A 19141-nucleotide genomic window follows, 5' to 3' on the forward strand; every position below is an offset into this window, starting at 1 on the left:
CTCTTCTTGTTTATTTTGCTGTTTGAGCTGCCACTGTTGCAGGTTTTCTTGCAACTGCTGTTGTCTCTTTTTTGTTTATTTTCTTGTTTCTTTTCTCGTTCTTCTTCTTTCTTTTGCTGCTCTTGTATTGCTGCCATCAAATTTGCTAAGCTGTAGTTTGATTTGCCACTCTTCGTTTCATTTTTTTTCGTCCCACTCTCTGACACAAATTTGTTACGTCTCTGTTCGTTTATTAATTTTCCGTAAAAATTATTTTTGAAGAAACTTTAGCGACACAAATCCTTTCTTAAATAAAACTAATTTATTCTTTCTCAATACAACTTTGCAATATACTTTATTTCCACAGTTAAGCTATAACTTAAACAAACGCTATAATTCACAACGAACGATTCACGCGCTTGACTCAATTGTCCATCTCTATCTCTGTTTGCAATTCAATTCCATTGTTGCCGTCACTTCTTGACGGTCTTATGTACAAGAATACCGCACATCTAGTAAACATTCGAGCATTCACGAATCTTCGAGAATATCATGACGTGTTACTAGGGTCACGTGACTTCCGCAATCGTAACAATACTCTTTAGAAATGAGAAATTTCTAAGAAAATATTAAGGACCTATTCGATACATGGTGTTTTACCTTTTATACGTATGTGAGCCCTTTACGATAGACGCATACAGGGTCCTCTTTTGACAAAAACATAGGGAACTATTTTCAACAAACAAAGAAGGCCTTTTTCTACAAACATATAGAGGGCTCTTTCCTACAGACAAATAAATTTTACTTTGCATAGAGAACATGTGATGAAAGTAAAGTATTAATATAAAAACAGCTAAAACTTCTAGAAGCATCCATAAGATATAAGAGTGGACCCGCAACTGAAAAGTAGGTCTCTTTTTGTTTATTGTCTCCCCCCCCACCCCCCGTCATTTTTCTTTTTAAATGACCCGGCGACGCCTCTGAGACCTGCACTAGCGGATCACCCATGAGCTTTAAAACAGGTGGATGAAGTAGTTTCTTAAAACTCTTCAGGTGAACTATAAAGTTCTTTGTTTTGTCCTTTACGTATTAATATTTATGAATGCGTTTGTCCTTGCAGTTTAAAAGTGACATTGAAGAAAATTCCGTTTCAGTTACAATTTCTGCTTCAAGAGGAGAACCATTTAAAGGATTTCTTCTGGAGGCTCGATTGAAAGCTAACTCATCACATATCGTTAATGGAAGGTTTACTGCGGACGAGAACAGTCTTCTTATAAACTGCAATTCATCAAAAAAGGTTTATTTTTTATCAATATTGTGTTTTCCACACATACTAATGATACAAAGTTTTCTTCTAACGTTTAGTATATAACATAATTGAAAGTATTGTATTTCCTTTATTGCACTATACTCTAAACTTGTATTCAACTATGTGCATACACCATAAACTTTGCTTTTCATGATATTATTTTACAAAAATTATCAAGTGTGGATAATTTTTTGACTAAAAACTTACATATTAGAAATAAATTCTTGTTTTTTCATTTGTTGAGATGTTTTTATAAGAATGTTTTATACGATTCCTTATTTTCTAATTAACTTTAGTGAAATGAAAAGAATTCAAACTCCCGTTTTATATGAAAAGATGTAAATACCAGAAACGGCAAGTGCATGTGTGCTTATCTACAGAACTTGGAACCACTTTTAACTATTATTTACTGTACAAGTTTCTATTCAAGCTAATATTTATCATATTGTTTTGTTTTACTCCAAGTCAATTAACCAATATGACAGTATTGTTTGTTTTTTTAAAAACCTGTATTAGTATGCATTTGTGAAGAACATTAAAACAATATTAATAGTTGAAATTGCATCGAGGTTATTGGAACTGCCGAATAACGGCTATGGATTAGGTTTTGATTGATTGAAGTAGGTTCAAGGTCGGTGTTCTAGTAAGGTTAATTATCCTTTTGTTATTGTATTCAAATTTAACTATTGGACATTGAAAATGTGACTGTGAGTTCTATTTTGGTTTGAGTAGTCCACCTCTACCTATGTTCAATAGCAATGGAACTTCGCAACTGTAGCCAAGTTTTCATTATATGGTCTCTGTCACATAATTACTAAGTTTTTCCAATGACTAGCATGCTTTGGTCATACCATTGACATGCGTGTGCTGCAGACAAAATTATCTCGTTGGTATTCAATTTTGATTGTCCTGGCTGCACCTATGTTGTGAGGCTAGTTTAAATGGCCAAAGGTATTGGCATTCCTTTATGCTTTTTGACTGTGTATTTATACATAAGTAAAATAGCTCGTCAAATACAAATAAGTGTAATCCTCCATATGTATATAAAGTAATGGCATTATCATTGACATTCCAGAAATTTTGTCAACTTAATACCCACACATATGCACAGAGGGGCTTCAGCCAAACCCCCAATTTTTGTGATGTAAGAAAGTTATATTTATATAGTTATAGTACAGCTGATTATGATATTTAGCATTTTTTTTGGCTTGAAATAGTTGCATGCTGCCAGACCCCTGTAGCATTAGCATGGTAATTGTGTTTCATACAATATGTGTTGGCTTCTGATCTCACAAATTAAAAACCCCCTTTCAAACATCTTGCGTATGGGCCTTTACAAGAGTATATTTAATATATCATTTTAAACACCTTTCATATTGTTACTATTCTGTAAAATAGGGGTTGAGTAGTTATATTAAAGCAACTTTGGAGCCTTATCACATCATTACAGTCCACATTGCCATGTTTGGTCATGCTCTTTCTGATAACCAAGTATCTTAACAAGAACCCTGGAGCATAATTTCCATTGCAGAAGGTTCCATCATAAGACTGTCATGTCAAAAGCACACAACTTCTCCCTGTAGGCTTGCCATAAGCCACCTAGTGTAGGAGGAGGATGTTTTCCAATATCTGTTTCAACAATCCAATTGCAAATAGATTTATACACACTGCATCCAGTGACTTGACCAGTATGTCTTCATAGACTGCATATGAAATACCTGTTTCATTCTCCAGTTGCTTAAAGTATTTGATGGTTAATTGAACAGATATGTCATAGAAACAACTTTTGAACACCTGACTTGTGTCACTTTTCCACACAGACTCCCTTTTTCTTTATTTTTAACTGTTACCTGGGGTACATGGATGGCTTTTACCACTGACCTTTGCATTTGTGGATTCCCACCTACTACAAGACACCATACTTTGCTTACCAGGGCTGGTATGTGACTTGTTGCAGGTCTTTTTGGATGGTCATGGTGCCCAAAGCTAGTCCATATTCCTTTGTTTTCCAGTGCATTTAAGTACAAGGGATATTCCCATCTTGTAAATGCTAAATCCACAATCTGAACACATCTTTATGATCTGAATGTAAAGAATATTTTGCATTGGAAAGTGATCAGTTTTTGGTGGCATCACACTTGCTATGAAATTGTTAACAATATAAATGTAGTTCTGATCCATGCCTTTCCACCACAGCTTTATATTGGCTGTGGTCTTCATGTGACTAGCTGATTTGATTATTCAAAATTATTTTGATATAATGAACTCAAACTTATGTATACTCCTGAATGAGTTAAGGTATGTTAAGTCTAGATCTTTAATTATTATGTGTAGCAAAGGTCTGTGCTGTCCTGTAGTTTTTTTTATAGAAATCAAAATGTAATCAAATGAAAATTCAGTGAATAAAGTGCTTGAAGCCCTTTTATACAAATATGCTTTCACACAATTTTTACTTCTTTGTGTTGCAGAATTCCTTGACTCATGGAAATGTGAAAGATAAAAAAGAATTTATAACAAAGTGGATACCTCCTGCTAACTTCAAAGGGAAAGTAATATTTAGGTAAGATTTAAGGTTATAGTAATGGAAAGTGGAATCATGTACATAGCTAGAGAGGACTATGGACGAGTTTGTAATGTTGTTGTTATGGCCAGAAATAGTGTTGCTCAACTGATGAGTCAATGCATTTTAATCATTATGAAGTTTTGTTTTACGATGTTGTGTACTCCTAGATAGATTGGTATATTAAATTAGTTTTTAATTACTGGATTAATTTTTGTTTCTGATCTGTTTTAGTAGTTGCTTTGATAAGGAGTTAATAATAATTAAATGTGTATTCGTGGAAATTTGTAAGTTTTAAAATATATTATTATGTAAAATGTGGACGGCAAAAATATGTAATAACTTAATTTCTTGTATAAAGTTTAACTCAGTTAAAGAAGCATGTAAGCAGCTCTGTGTTTTAACAGATTCTTTATGTCATTATAGAAAATACATTTTAAGAGACTGTTTACATCATCTTAAAAATACTTGCACAGTATTAATACTTTGACAAATATTATCCAAAACTTGTTCTATTTAACATGAAAATTCTTATGAGCAGAATCCATTTTTCTGTTGTTTTCTTTTTGTGTATGTTGTTAGGGGCACAGTATTGAAAGATTTTAAGACCTTTTGGGTAAATATTGATACATCACCACTTTGGGTTGTTGGTCCATCTCTTCAGCCAGAAGTGAGTATTGTGATTTGGCTCATCATGTATCTTTTCATACTTGACCAACCAGTATCTTATTAAGCTAATATTACAAGCAAAAATAAGATTTGTAAGATAAAACTTAACTAGTTAGTTGTTTTTAAATGGAGAAACTTAAAACAAATCATGCTACAAAAAGTGGCAGCTGTCATAGCTGTCATTTTTTTTTAAATAATGTGTGCTCATAGTTCTGGAATTCTATAGATTAATTATTAACAGAATACAGCATTTAATGTTTGATTAGTGTTTATATGTAGATTTCTGTTATCGTCCTAATGCAATTAAAAAATGTTTTAAGGAATTCTAAGATACATATCAAATTGATATATCATTCAATATGATCACATTAATTTTCAATACACACACATTATTTTTCTTAATCTTTTCATTAAACATCCATCTGTGATGTGTGAAACAGGTATTGCTTATTATTGACACCTACAAATGTTGTGTTTTTGCTTACTTTTTGCTGTATTTTATAATTATAACAATTTTTCAGAGAAAGCCTGAACTCTCTGTGGACTTGTATAGTGACTGTGAGGCTAAGAGAAAAAGCTGTTTTGGAATGCCTGCACTATGTGTCAAAAACAAGAACTGTTATGTAATCTTAACTTGTGTTTACAAGAATGGTGAGGTAGAGTTTAAGATGACTGGTACTCTAGGGCTGTTTGATAAGTACATTGCTGTTGGAATCTCGGAAGATGTTAAAATGGTACCAAGTTTTGTTATTTAAAAGTTTTTATAAACATTTAACATCTAATTACTCATAATAAAGATTGAACTGGGAAGTTCACTTAGTTAAACTACATAACAATTATTGTATAAAAACAACAATTTTTTGCTTATATAAGGAAAATTTTATATTTTATCAAATTTATAGAACATATAGTGAGTACAAGACATTAATGATTAATAAAAAAGAAAAGATATCATATTAATGTAAGAAATTCACTGCAGCCAGAAAATGTATTATCTATGTAAGAGGTTTATTAAAACCCATTTTAGATGTTTTGAACCAAGTACTTAATAGTTTTCTGTGTTCTTGTTTCTTACCTATTAATACTTTTACTTTTGTCATTCTTTAAAGCAGGGTGAAGACAGCATAACTGAATGTATGTTGGTAAATAGAAGAGTTGTTGTTCGACAGAGTTGGAACATTAATTCAACTTATAAAAATGAAGTTTTGGATAATGTAAGAACTTTGCAATGACTGTAATTAGAAGTTAAAATTCATGAATAAGATGAAAAACTTGTATCCAAAATGGAAAATTACAGTGAAACTGAAAAAACTTGAAATGTAATTTTTTGAAGGAAAGTTTAAATTTGTTTTATTTCTAGAGTGAAATTTTTATTCTGTTTAATTATAGATCAAAAAGTTGTGTTTTCACTTTGAAATCAGCTGCATTAGTGTTATGCGAAACAAAAATCTGGTTAACATTATAAAATTAGAAAAATATTATTAACACTAGTTAGTAAATAGATGCACTTTAACATAATGTTTTTATTATATTTCTTATGAATCATCCATAGTTCTCTGTTCTAAAGCCAAAAAAATTTCATGATTTTCAATATTATTAAAGTATCTTTCCCTAACCAAAATGCAACAAAAATTATCTTTAACAGCCTCCCATCACCTTTATAGCCACTTTTTTCCCACCAGTTTATTTATATCTTGAGATATATCACAATAATATATCTTTGTATAAATGTACAAGTTACAAATATCATTTGTAATGCATTTGATATCCAAAGATTGCCATAGTAGGAACAAATATTTATAAAATCCACCTATTGTAAAATATTTCCAAACTTTTCCTGACCATTGGCAAAATATTAAATTTCCCTGACCTACTAGAAACTTCTTGACTTCTCCCTGACCTAGAAAAAATAATTTTTTCCTTTACCACTGGGAACTTTGTCATGTAATATTAGATATCTTTAAGGTGCAATATTCATGAACATTTTAAGAATACTATGTTTATCCAAAAATATATCTTATTAATGTTGGTTGGCTTGTTTTGATAAAGAGATAGAATATCTTTGAAGACTTTGTTATAATTAGTAAAAACTTATCAAAAATATTGTATTTTTATATCTTAAGTTTACATAATCACTCTTGGCTGACATATTTGTAGGAACTTGGTATCTATGATCAGTCAGGAGAGTATGTGGATGGTGTGATAACCTGCCACTGGAAACAGAAAGTTATTGCAACCAGGAAAAACACTGTTCAGAGCATAATAGGTAAAAAGTACCATCTTCTTCTCGTCAAAGGACCTGCGAGTGTAGAAGGTGGTAGGTACCATCTGATTTTAACCTTGTATGATGTAATATGCCTTTACCCTTAGATTACAGGTAGCTACGATAAGTCAGTATTCAGGTCTTACCTAGGAAAGTAAGATTTATAAATTTGGGTTTTGAGACAGTGAAGAAAAATTTACTGATTTACAAGCAACCAACAGTTTAAATCAACTTGAAACACAGAATGTGATTTGGTAAAAACAAAAGAGAGATGTTGGCACGATATGGCTGCATGAGCTTAAGACAGGCCTAACTGACTTTAAACTCTAACTAGTAACTGAAAGAATCTAAAACTTTAAAATTTCTTAAGTTACAATTATAATTCTGTATCATTTTGATGTTTATTTAAAGCTGGCTTCTTGTGTCCACTGCAGTCAAATTGTAAAGAAGAGTTTATTCACAAATTAAGCTAAGATGTGTGTTTAAAACGTTTTACTTGAATTTAAAATGTTTTCCCAGTTAAAGATAATATTTGCCTTCCTCGATGATCTTGTGTGATTTATGAATTCCATTCTCCAACACTTGAGGGTGCTTATATCAGTTTCACAATAAGAAGATTAGGGGAATGTAAAGAGTAACAATAATCCAAGGTCTAAAGACAGTTCAAGTGTTATAAACATGTGTTGCATCAGCGAGGTCACATGACTCGTTCTCTCGAACCTTCGGGAATTGTCGGGAGATTACTAGATATAGGGTAGTCTGGTATATATAAGAGGGTATAAGAGAGTATTATTGAGCACGTTTGTTGTTATAGCGTTTGTTTTAGCGCGATTGTTGAAATTAAGTGTATCGTAAAGTTATATTTGGAAAGAATAAACCAGTTTTATTAAGTAAGGACTTGTGTCGCTAAAGTTTCGTCGGAACGAAGTTACGGAAAGTTAATTAACAAACGGAGACGTAACACATGCATTAGCTGGCTGTGATGTGGTGGTATCTTATAACATGTTCATGATTATTGCAATTGCAGAAAATGAGACATTACTAAGAGTAAGGGAGACGTTTTTTAAGCTAGTACAAGAAACAAGCTTTGAATAATAATCAAAATGCTACAGAACCTTTAACAGTGATAAGGTATTTTCAAAGAAACTGCTATTTGCTTAAATAAAAGTTTTAAGGAAAACATGTATTGATGTAAATATTTCAAGAAATTGTATTGTTTTCTTATTCCAATCATTTAAAGTGTTTGGTAAGTACTGATCTGTGTGTCACAAAATCCATAAAACCAACTTGCCTGCTCTTGAGGAAGTGTAGAATTTCAAAGATCAGGAGACAAATGATTATCTTTTTGTTGACACATCTATCCTTCAGAATGGATGATTTTGTTATGACAGCTAGCTCTGTCTTTTGAGCACATACATTTTAGGGCAGTGTCTTAAAGAATCTAATTAACTAAACATTGCAACTTGATAAAGCAGTGGTGAGATAGTACACTTGTATGTGATCACAAGTCACAGGTGCAAAATTCATCAGGTTATGATTCTGTGGCATTCATGTACCCTGATTTACAACAGAAGAGTGTCAAATACTCACAATAAAGTTTGGAGGTGACTTGGTGAGTAATGAAAAACTATATTACAAGTTTAGCACAGTAACAAATGTACAACGTTTCAACATTGTTTTGTCATTGTCAGATGCCTTAACTTAAGGCAGATATGTTATAATATTTGAGCCTTAAACAGGTTATACAACTTTTTAACCATAAGTCATCTTTGTTTATTTAGTCAATTTGTCCTTTCATGCAATCTTTTAAAAATATTATGGAGTTGATATTCTTATTTTACTGCATTGGTCATAATTCACCCTTTTTTACTTCTTGTTTAATTGTACTGTTTTAGAGACAAGCATAACATGGATGTATATATATATACATCACTTTTGTGCAAAACAAAAGTTCTTGTTATTAAATAAAACATATTTAGTTTTGATACAAAGATTAATAATTTTGTTTGTTTTTACATTTGTTTTGATTGTTTTTTTAACAGTTAAGAGGAAACATAATGAAAGAGCTGTCTCAGATAAACCAGTAAACCTGATGTTGATATCAACAGTGGAAGGTGACAAGGTGCCACTATTCATTAAACTGCATGGTAATGAACACAGAAAAAATAATCATTGGCAAGGGTGAAATTCTGCCAGTACTTACCAGTACTGAGTGCTGGAACTTATTTTGTAAGGCAGTATTAGTACCAGGACTTATTTGAGCTGCTTTGTCGTTTTTTATGTTTACACAGATTTTTTTTTCTTTTTCAAAAAGAGGTCCACTTCACCCACCTGAGTATCTCTACTTTTATTATTGAAAATGTTGCCCCTGATTATTGGTATTAATTGTTGTTCTTTAAGTCCCTGCTTCTTAGTATTCCATTAAGAAAAATAAAACAAAAAAGTCTAGATATTTTATAATTAGGACTTTGTCAGTCTTTTGCTTAGCCAAGAATGATGGATCTAAACAAATGTATGTCAAACCTTTTAATATCCCTCCTTAGAAGTAAATGAAAATTTTACAGCATTTTGTTTTTGCTAAGTAATGGTTAATTAAGTAAATAAACTTTGTAATAGAAATTATTCCTCTTTTGCAATAGATTGTTCAGGCTTTCTTGCTTTCTTTCTGAAAAATTTTAAGTTGAAAAGTAGTTATTGAATTAAGTTATGAAGTTAAAATCCAACCAATGATTTTTTCTAAATTAATACATTTATTTTGGATGAAACATATTTTCCCCATATATTTTAAATTACATGAACTCTCATTATTCATGTTTACTTTGTTAAGAGTTTTACATCAGCAGTATTAACAACTAGTGTTATGAGTCAGTTATATCTTGTATTATTCTTAAGTAGACAAATTTTCAAAACCTTGTTCACCTTTATGCATACAAATTTATTTCTAACTTTGAAATAGTTCTTTTTTCTCTCATATAGGGAGTTTTATGGTAACAGCTTGGATTGGATTTGTAGGTCTTGCTATGATAATAGCAAGACATTATAAGCAAGTGTGGCAAAATAACACACTTTGCACAATGAACATTTGGTTTGCTGTAAGTATCTTACAAATGATCACAAACAAAATGGTAACTCTCATCTCATATGCATTATTCAGTGAGAAGATAATTTTAGAATATGATTTATTACCATTCTGTTAGGTTTTTTGGAATAGTTATTTAATTTTATAAATACCCCAAAAATTATGCAAGATATTTTTTGAAGTTGTGTGAGCTTAATCTTTTGAAACACATTCAGACTCCCTCTTTTATTCATAATTAATCAATATTGCACATCCCATAAGATATTGAGCTCATTTTGTTTGTTCTGAGTTTTTGGGGATTTCATTTTTCTCATTCATACTTTCACTCATTTTAATAAATGGATCAATACTACACATATCTTACAAAATACTGAGTGCTTTTAATGTCTTATCTTAAGATCTTATCCTGTTTCACTTTCTCATAAGCATCTTTATCATCTAAAATATCTTGCAAAATTTACTCTGATAGAACACTCACATTATTTATCTTCACAATGTGACCTTTATCTGTTAATAAAAAACAAAAACTATGCAGGATTATTACCAGTCTCAGACTTACCATGGTTATAATCCTCATATGTTAATTTAATTATTAGAGATTCAGTTTTCCGTTTGTATAGTGAAGTTAAGTGAATAGAATAATTGAAAACTTAAAACTTCATCATTATATTTAAATTAATAGTTTTATAACTTTAAAATGTTTATCTACCCTTCCTACAGTGATCCCAGTAAAGACATATTTCTGCTATTTTCACAGGTCCACCAGTTTTTGATGTTGTTGAGCTTGTCCCTGATAATTGCAGCGTTTGTGCTTATTTTCCTTCATGTGGAAGGATGGAGTCAAGTAAGGCCTTATATGTCTTTTTAGTTTTTACTTTATTCTTGATAAAAATTACATTGAAACGAATGCTTTACATATTATTAAGTGGTGAGAAAATCATGTCTGAGTACAGTTTAATGGAAGTGAAGGATTTTAAATGGTTAGATTTATCTATCTCATGTAAAAATCAATACTTTCTTATTTCATAACAAGTACAGATAATCTTTATAAAACTTTACTTGCTTAAAGATAGAGGGAGAAAATAAAACAGTGAACAGTTTAGTTTATATACATTAAGTTAAATATAATCATTGTTTTTTTTTAAAAGAAACCAATGGGAAATTTTATTTATATAAGATATATTCAATATTACTTGTTCTTACTTTTATTCAAATAAGTATTTAAAATGAATGAAAGTTAAATACACTTTTTCCATCAACACACTTGAATTTAGTAAGATTCAAGTTTAAAGTTACCATGAGGAATTACTTTATATGTGTTTCAGTAAAATGTATGTTGTTTGGAACTTCGTTGAGATTAAATTGCTGTTTTTTGCATTCTTCATTAATCATCTCCCATGTCATTTTTGTCTGTTGTTTCTAATGCAAGACTGTTTAATTTTGTATTACAACTTATTGACATTTAGAATATCTATTCAAGTACTTGTAAACCTACATAACAATTTCACATTTAAATACTACTTTAATTTACTTATATCTCACATACTTTGATATTTTATTTATTGATTAGGTATTTTTATTAACTTCATTATGTATTATTTCCATTTTTATAAATTAAATGATTTAATAGTTTGTGCAGTTATACAGCCACAAACCAAAGAGTAGCACACACATTAAGGCACCTGCTTCAGTTGCCTCAGGAAAATTTGAGTTTCAGAAATAATAGTACACAAGCTTCATATGTTGCTGACTAACAATTTTCACTTGAAAAGCAGTTTTGTAAAAAAATGAGGAAAATTATTTCTTGCCTAGTCTGGTAAAGATTAAATTCCTGATCCACATCTATATTCAGTTTCCTTATTTTGTGTTGGAGGAGTAAAATAATTATATATATATGTATATATATCGCTATACCATTATCAGTCCTGGTTGTCAACTTATTGTCATCATGGATAATGTCTGTGGTAATAGCACCCAAATGCATTGGGGTTATACCATCTATCAGACAATATGCAAATGCCGACGTCAATCTAGTCAACTGTCATGGAAAATAAAAAAAGCATGAATCAAATAAGGGTACGAAGCTGAGAGCTTCCACCCATAACGTCTCAGCTTCTACTGCCTTTCACTGTCTATAGCTAGTTATGGGAAGGCAGATACTCTTAAATTTTTTAAAGTACAAATGAATTGAAATAAATATCGCAATACTGTTATTGGTCCTTGTTGTCAACTTATTGTCATACGGATAATGTCTGTGGTAATAGCACCCAAATGCATTGGGGATATTCCATCTATAAGACAAAATCCAAATGCCAATGTCAATCTAGTCAGCTATCATGGAAAATAAAAATAAAATAAACTAAATTATCAATCAATTATGGGTATACGAAGCTTCAATTAATTTCTGTTTTAAGAAAGTTAAGGGTATCTGCCTTCCCACAACTTGCTATAGACAGTGAAAGGCAGTAGAAGCTAAGACATTGTGGGTGTAAGCACTCAGCTTTGTACCCTTATTTGATTGATGATTTATTTATTTTTTCCATGACAGCTGACTAGATTGAAATCGACATTTGGATATTGTCTGATAGATGGGATATCTCCAACGCATTTGGGTGCTATTACCACAGACATTATCCATTATGACAATAAGCTGACAACCAAGACTGATAACGATATTGCGATATTTAATTCAATATTGTTTTATAGTGCTGATTTAATCGCCTATAAACAATTAATGTAATCAATAGTTTGTAAGCTATTTATTTATTTATATATATATACATACATATATAGTGCATTATAAAATGAAATAACTAACACACTAACTTGCAGAAGCAAAACAACGGGCATACTATGTTATGAAGGGAATTAAATAACTACCATATTGTGTGGTGAGAGCAAAATAACAGTTATACTGTGTTACAGAAGTAAAATAAATAGTACACTAGGATAAGGAATTAACATAACTAGCATACAATGATACAGTAATGAAAAAAACAAATAAACGTACTGTATGACAAGAGTTCTCACTTTCTGATGCATAGATTTCAGAGCCATTTGTTATCGCATTACTGAATTTAAAGTATTTGTATTAAGATTTAATTTTAAAAAACGCCACAAAAATTTGACATCAAGTTTCTCAATTAGATTTTGAGGTGTAAAGAAACATTTCATACACAAAAATCTTTACATATTACTAAATACCACAACAATATTGTTTACTATTCAGTATTGGTTCCTACTCACTTTGTTCTGGTTGTAGTTTTTTAAACTGAATTTTTTAAATATTAGAATTTAGTATCAATCTTTTACTAGCTGTTTTGTATTTTTGTATTTAACTTTAGCTTTATTTTTAATAATAATTGACCATAATTGACACCAGGTGGAGAATATGTCATAAAAATATTTTTGACATTAATTTGGTGTTGTGTTTGTTGTTAAGATCAAAGCTACACAATGGGCATTCTGTACTGGCCCACTGCAGGTTTCAAAACTTGGTTTTTAGTGTCATAAGCCTACAAACTTATTGTTGAGCCACTGGAAGTGGTGGTGGTGGGGTGTTTATGATTAATTCCAAAATAAGTGCTAATACAGATATTGTTATGAAGTTTTAAAGTTTTTGTTGTTGGAAAAAAAATTATCAGGAAGACAAAGCATTCTTTTTTTTTTAGGTTGATCCAAACCCCCATCCTATTACAGGCTGTGTAGCTACAGGACTAGCACTACTTCAAGTGAGTTATATCTTAATGTGCTGAATAATTTTGATACATTACTAATAAGTATTTTTTACGATGTGATACTTTGGATAAATTAACGAGTATAATTTTTTCTGCTTTACTATTGACATGTATTAAATACCTCAAAATGTTTATAATATGTCATGCTTTGAGTATTAAACTCTACCTAAAAACTAGAATAATATGACATAACAAATTTGATCAGAGTTGAATCAAAATACAATTAAATTTAAACTGACATTCTTGGCAAGAAGATTACATTCAGCTTCCAAACTTTTTAGGCAAGCTTCTCTCACCCTATATTTATGAAGATACTAGTTTAAAAATATTTTATTAATGTAAATATTTCCCTTTTCATGATTATATATCAATAAGTTTTTAATTTAAACACTAGAAAATGTGAAATACTTTTCTCAGCTGGTTTTATACAAAATGTTACAGTAACACTTTTTCGTATAATATTGAAAGTTATAACTATTATTTTATTCATAACTTTGTTTTTTAAATAATACTCAAATGTGTTAAAAATGCATAACTCATTATAAAAAAAAACGAACTTTTTCAGCCAATAATGGCTCTATTTCTTCCAAAACCTGATGCCAAGAACAGGTCCATCTTCAATTGGCTTCACTGGTTTGTGGGAAATACTTCAAAAATTTTAGCAGGTTAGTGAAGTTATACTTAAGAAATAGGATAAGAAATACAATGTTAAATTAAAGTTTGTCTGAAACTTTAATAGTTATATTAACTGATACTGTTTACTTATTTACCATTAAATGTCATGGAAGATTACACATTGAGTTACATGGGTAATTATTTAATGAAAGTTCACAGAGAATTTTATTTCTTGTACTTGTGTTTTTAAAGATGCAACTAAAAGTTATTATCGTTTCTTCAGGCTAAGATATATGTAGGAAACTTTTAAGGGATAACCTTCAGACCAAAAGAAGAAAAATGTATTTATCTTGTTATATTCTAATTTAGTTTTGACAATATTCTTGGCGGTGTCGCTCGAAGCAGCTAACCTTCCTTATGCCTACTATTGGATCTTGGTGGGTTACATCACATTTTATTTCCTTTTCCAACTGCTCATGCATATCCATGCATGCATCGTGGATAGAAAGAGTAAGGTTTTAGCTTGATTTAAAGTAGTATAGAAATCTTCTCAATAACCCAGAATTTCTAACTGCAGATATCTAATATATCATTGGAAACATTGTATGATATGCAAAAAATTGTATTGGTATATCTTGTTAATTATTGCACAATTAGGCTTTCTGTTGTGCAGTTCTTGTGTACTGTTGTGTGTGGGTGTGTGTAATGAGGTATCTTTGTGTTACTATTATATAAATGTGTGTTTTACTAAGTATTTATTGTGAAACTATTGTGTGAATTGGTATAAAATTGTAATTGATATTACTTGAGATTCTACTACAATACGTATCTTGTGTGGCTATTGTATGAATGTCTAACAAGATGTACTGGGTCAGGGTGTAACTTGTGTGGCTATTGTATGTATGAGTGTTACAGTAAGTACATCTGAATTAATTACATAATTATTACATGGGTATTTATAGTGAAAATATTAGAATTATGTTGGCACGCAGCCATAATCTTTATTGTAATTTTTTGTGGTATTCAGAAGGAACTGAGAAAGGTAAACAAGAATTAAATGGAGAAGAACAAGATAGCCCAAAAGATGCTCCAGTAAGTCTGTATTATGTAAAAGTTTTCTGCATGTGTTGTTTCAACCAACTAATTAAGAAAAAAATACTTGACACAACAAGTGTAAAGGAAATCCTTTGGATAATTTTACTCCACCATTGTTTACTTACATTGTTCTAAGCTACTAGTGCACTTTTTACTAACTTAGAAGTAGTATGATATACTTGAGCCACTTTTTTGTCTCAAGTTTGGGTTGGGTAATCAGCATAAAAAATTTAAAGTTACTTCTGATACTTTATTATAGGTGCAACCAAACAGACATGATGTTTCAAAGGAAACTGTAACAGGAAGGAGTTAATTAGATGACCTACAACAAAATAACAATGAGATTTCCAGGAATATTCCTGGAATGTATTGTCATAAAATATTCTTTCAAACTAATATTTTCAAAGCATATTTTTTAAAAGTTATATCCAATTGCTCTGGAAATTGTTAAAAATTATCTTTAGACATAGAATAATATACAATATATGCAATTAAATTGTTATTACTTATTTGACAGTTAGATAAAAATAGATTACCTATTAAATTGTGCAGTCTTACATAAAATATCAAATGTGGTTTTAGTTGCTGCTTTAGAATGAACATGGGTTGGCCCTATGTTAGAGCTGGGAAGTTATATTCTAATCCATGTGATACCACAAAATATTTCCTGCACTTTAAGCTGTGGGTGCAGTATAAGAGTGACAGTACATCCTTTAGCATGGATTACAGGTGTTGTTTATTGACGTAAACAAAACTATAATAATCAGTTCATTCTTCTTCTATTTAAGAATAATTTTAAACCTGTCATTTGGAACAACAAAGTAGTAATAAACATAATTTTATCAAAAAGAATCTGTTAAAACCTATGATTTGTCAGAGAATTATATTTTGCCCTGCCGATAATATGAGGACACTACTTGAACATATTATCTGGTACACCAAACACATTTAGTGAGTAGAAATACAGGGACCATCAGATAAGCATATTAATGGTGTCTAACTGTACGTAAAGGTGCCAGATGTTGTGAATTATAGACCACAATTAGCAGTGAGAAAAACTGGTATGTGAAAAATTGCCACAGTTTTATTATTGTTAAGTACTGTGCATGAGACGATCCAACAGCATTGCTAATTTTGCTAGTACATCATTTGCAAAATGCTCGGATTAGCTGTAGGTGCTATCAGTGCATGGTACATGTTCACTGGAAACACATAAATGGATACTATCTGTGCTATTTGTTCTCCATTAATACAGGTACTTTAAAATTACTGAAATACACCATTTCAATAATGCTTGTCAGTGTCTTGCATAGTGTAAAGCTCATTGGCACTGGAATCTTAATAACTGGTCATACATTTTGTGGAGTGAATAAAAACACTTCACCTATTTTAAAGTAACATCTGAGTATGGCTTTGAAGGTAGGCAGGTGAACAGTTTACTCATGACTGTGTTCCGCCAACTGTTATGATTGTAGTTTTAGTGTTATAGTGTGAGCTGCATTCTGTACATTGGGTATTGCACCTATGTGAGTGAACATTTCAAAGCTCATGAATATCAGGAGGTCTTAAATGAACATACTTCAAGGGTATGGCCTAGATTTTTGTCAACAGATTAATGTTTTGTTTCAGCAGCATAATGTCCTGGTCACAAAGAAATGTTTGACCCACACCTGGTTCCAAAGTAACAATGTCAATGTCTTGTTTTTTGTTGTTGTTTTTTCATTTCTTTCTTCACTTGTTGTTATTCACAAAGTTACACAAGGAACTATCTGTGTTTGCTCACTGCAGGTACTGAAACCCAATTTGTAGCATTATTTGCTCTGAGACTTACTCCTGAGCCACTTGGTGGCCAGTGTCTTGAAATGGTCACTCAAAGCCTAAATTTTGACTAAATGAAGCAACTTTGAAACCATATAGGGACATTAGCTCAACATTTTAGACTGTAGTCCTTCAGTCATTATCAACTTGCTGAGCTATTAAACTGACAGCAGCAACAAGTTGCATCAGATGCTTTCAGAACATGGTTAGAAGTGTGTCTAACAGAACTGCAATACTTATACATGTTAGAAATGATGCTAACCCATAATAGAATAGACTATTAAAACCAACCCTCTCTATGATTATAATTATTCCCCCAAAATGGGGCCTAAGGCTGCCTGGAAGAGTCTCCTGTTTTAACCACTCACACCAATATACAGTAGTGTGTTGTCTGTCAGTCAGTAGACACTAAAAGTATGTCACTTAAGGGACACTTTGTGTTCCAATTTGTACTCTCATGACATCAGTAAAATGTGCACATGCCATGAATCATGAGAAGAATTATGCACTCTGTAGGCTGCAACACATCACAACATATGAACTTCAAAACAAGAAATAAAAAATATTTGTTACTCGTAATTTTGCTTTTATTTACTCTTAAAACAGAACATTTTTGGGAAACTTTTGCAACAGAAATGTCTTATGAGTTAAAATCTTCTGTTTGATATTTGTTATGCTTGTCATGTCAACTAAAATTGATTTACAGTACTTCTTTAACTTGGATATGAAAACATATATATATATATATAAACATTGTATAAAGAATGTGTTGTGATACCAGTCAAATACTGTTCTATAAATAATGAAAAACTGTATGAAGACTTTGTGAAATATTCCAGTTTTAACATGTAACTTTAAATAATTGATAATTTGTAAATAGCTGCTTTTTTTTAAATCTTTGAATGTAAATCAAACCAAAAAAAAGCAGCAGATTATGTAAACTTGTGTTTCTGTTATGCATTGTTTAGTTCATTCAGTTTTATTAGGTATCACATTGTCTTCTGTATATTTAAAACTATATATTTTCTTCTTCTTCTCTGCAGGGAAGCAACTTTCGTCGTTTCATGCTAGGGATCTACATTGTTATTGTGGCAGGGCTGGTTGCAGCCTTGGTGTTACTCATCTGGTTGTAAAGGTGTACATCTTGTTAAATAAAATGTTTAATTTCTTAAAACAATCCAGTTCCTGAAACATTACGAAAAAACACGTATAGTATAGTATAGATATAGTTTGTTGTTGGACGGTTGAAGTGAATAAATAATCATTATGTGAATGTTGTATACAGTTCCACTGGTATATGATTGATAACGAAAACAAGGGCAAATGCTTCAAATGTAAGCATGTAGGGCGATAATATACAACGTTTCAATATGCACAATAAGTTAAAGCAGAAATATATATACGCTAAAAAACTACATGTTTCAATACAACACGCTCCACCATCTTCAGAAGACAAAGAACACACATCATAGAAATTTTGATTTTTGAAAGACAATCAGAGTTGCTCAGGAACTATAGTTTCTCTTCGCCCCACACGTGTTAGATCATAGAGCATTGTATTACGATAAAAGGCTAAGGGCCGAAAGAAATTGGGTTTCTGTTAAGTACGGTAATTTGTTTTGTTTATAAAACTAGTCTTGACTTGGGCGGGTATTATGAGTCGGTAACATCCTAAGGTGATAGGAAAGGTCAAAGAATCGGAAGTTGATTATGAGGTGATATGGACAGAAGGAAAGGTTCGGCGGCTGGGTGGTGACGTCACTGATGGTGTGTGTGTGGGGGGGGGGGGGGGTCAAGGATTCCAAGAAGGTAACCAAAGCCATATCCAAAAACAGCTTTAATTTAGTTATCATGGAATACTATGAAAATAGATTAATTTTCTGTAATTTGAATGAAACAATAGGAGAAAGTCCTAGGACTGAATATTGGGCTATTAGTTATTTTAAATTTTGGATTTATATTAAGATTTTTAAATAATCGAAAAACGGTCCTTTTTAGGACTGGGATCTAAAAATTC

General features: G+C 31.1%; 1 protein-coding gene across 4 annotated transcripts; it reads left to right on the forward strand.

The window, feature by feature from the left end:
- The first annotated feature begins 996 nt into the window (after positions 1 to 996).
- LOC106458186 (putative ferric-chelate reductase 1 homolog) lies at positions 997 to 18575 on the forward strand. 4 transcript variants are annotated; one of them, XM_022384327.1, is made up of 14 exons: positions 997 to 1276; positions 3757 to 3848; positions 4431 to 4518; positions 5039 to 5251; positions 5627 to 5731; positions 6675 to 6834; positions 8823 to 8927; positions 9757 to 9872; positions 10617 to 10703; positions 13531 to 13590; positions 14162 to 14261; positions 14581 to 14721; positions 15239 to 15303; positions 18168 to 18575. In XM_022384327.1, the coding sequence occupies exons 1-14, from the start codon at positions 1082 to 1084 to the stop codon at positions 18255 to 18257; spliced, it is 1617 nt and encodes a 538-aa protein (XP_022240035.1). In that variant the 5' UTR covers positions 997 to 1081; the 3' UTR covers positions 18258 to 18575. The 4 variants fall into 4 exon arrangements, with proteins under 4 accessions (XP_022240035.1, XP_022240037.1, XP_022240036.1 ...); XM_022384329.1 differs by having other exon boundaries at positions 6675 to 6783; XM_022384328.1 differs by having other exon boundaries at positions 5630 to 5731.
- Positions 18576 to 19141: the final 566 nt, after the last annotated feature.

The sequence above is a fragment of the Limulus polyphemus genome, unplaced genomic scaffold (genome assembly GCF_000517525.1).
Source record: "Limulus polyphemus unplaced genomic scaffold, Limulus_polyphemus-2.1.2 Scaffold426, whole genome shotgun sequence".
NCBI classification, from domain to species: Eukaryota; Metazoa; Arthropoda; class Merostomata; order Xiphosura; family Limulidae; genus Limulus; species Limulus polyphemus.

What these genes read in the sequence shown, in the direction of transcription:
- LOC106458186 (XM_022384327.1), top strand. Translation starts at nt 1,082, where the DNA reads ATGCGTTTGTCCTTGCAGTTTAAAAGTGACATTGAAGAAAATTCCGTT. An exon ending in ACCTGCGAGTGTAGAAGGTG is followed by an intron (nt 6,835 to 8,822) that starts GTAGGTACCATC and finishes TTTTTTTAACAG; the next exon opens with TTAAGAGGAAACATAATGAA. An exon ending in TACTTCAAAAATTTTAGCAG is followed by an intron (nt 14,262 to 14,580) that starts GTTAGTGAAGTT and finishes ATTCTAATTTAG; the next exon opens with TTTTGACAATATTCTTGGCG.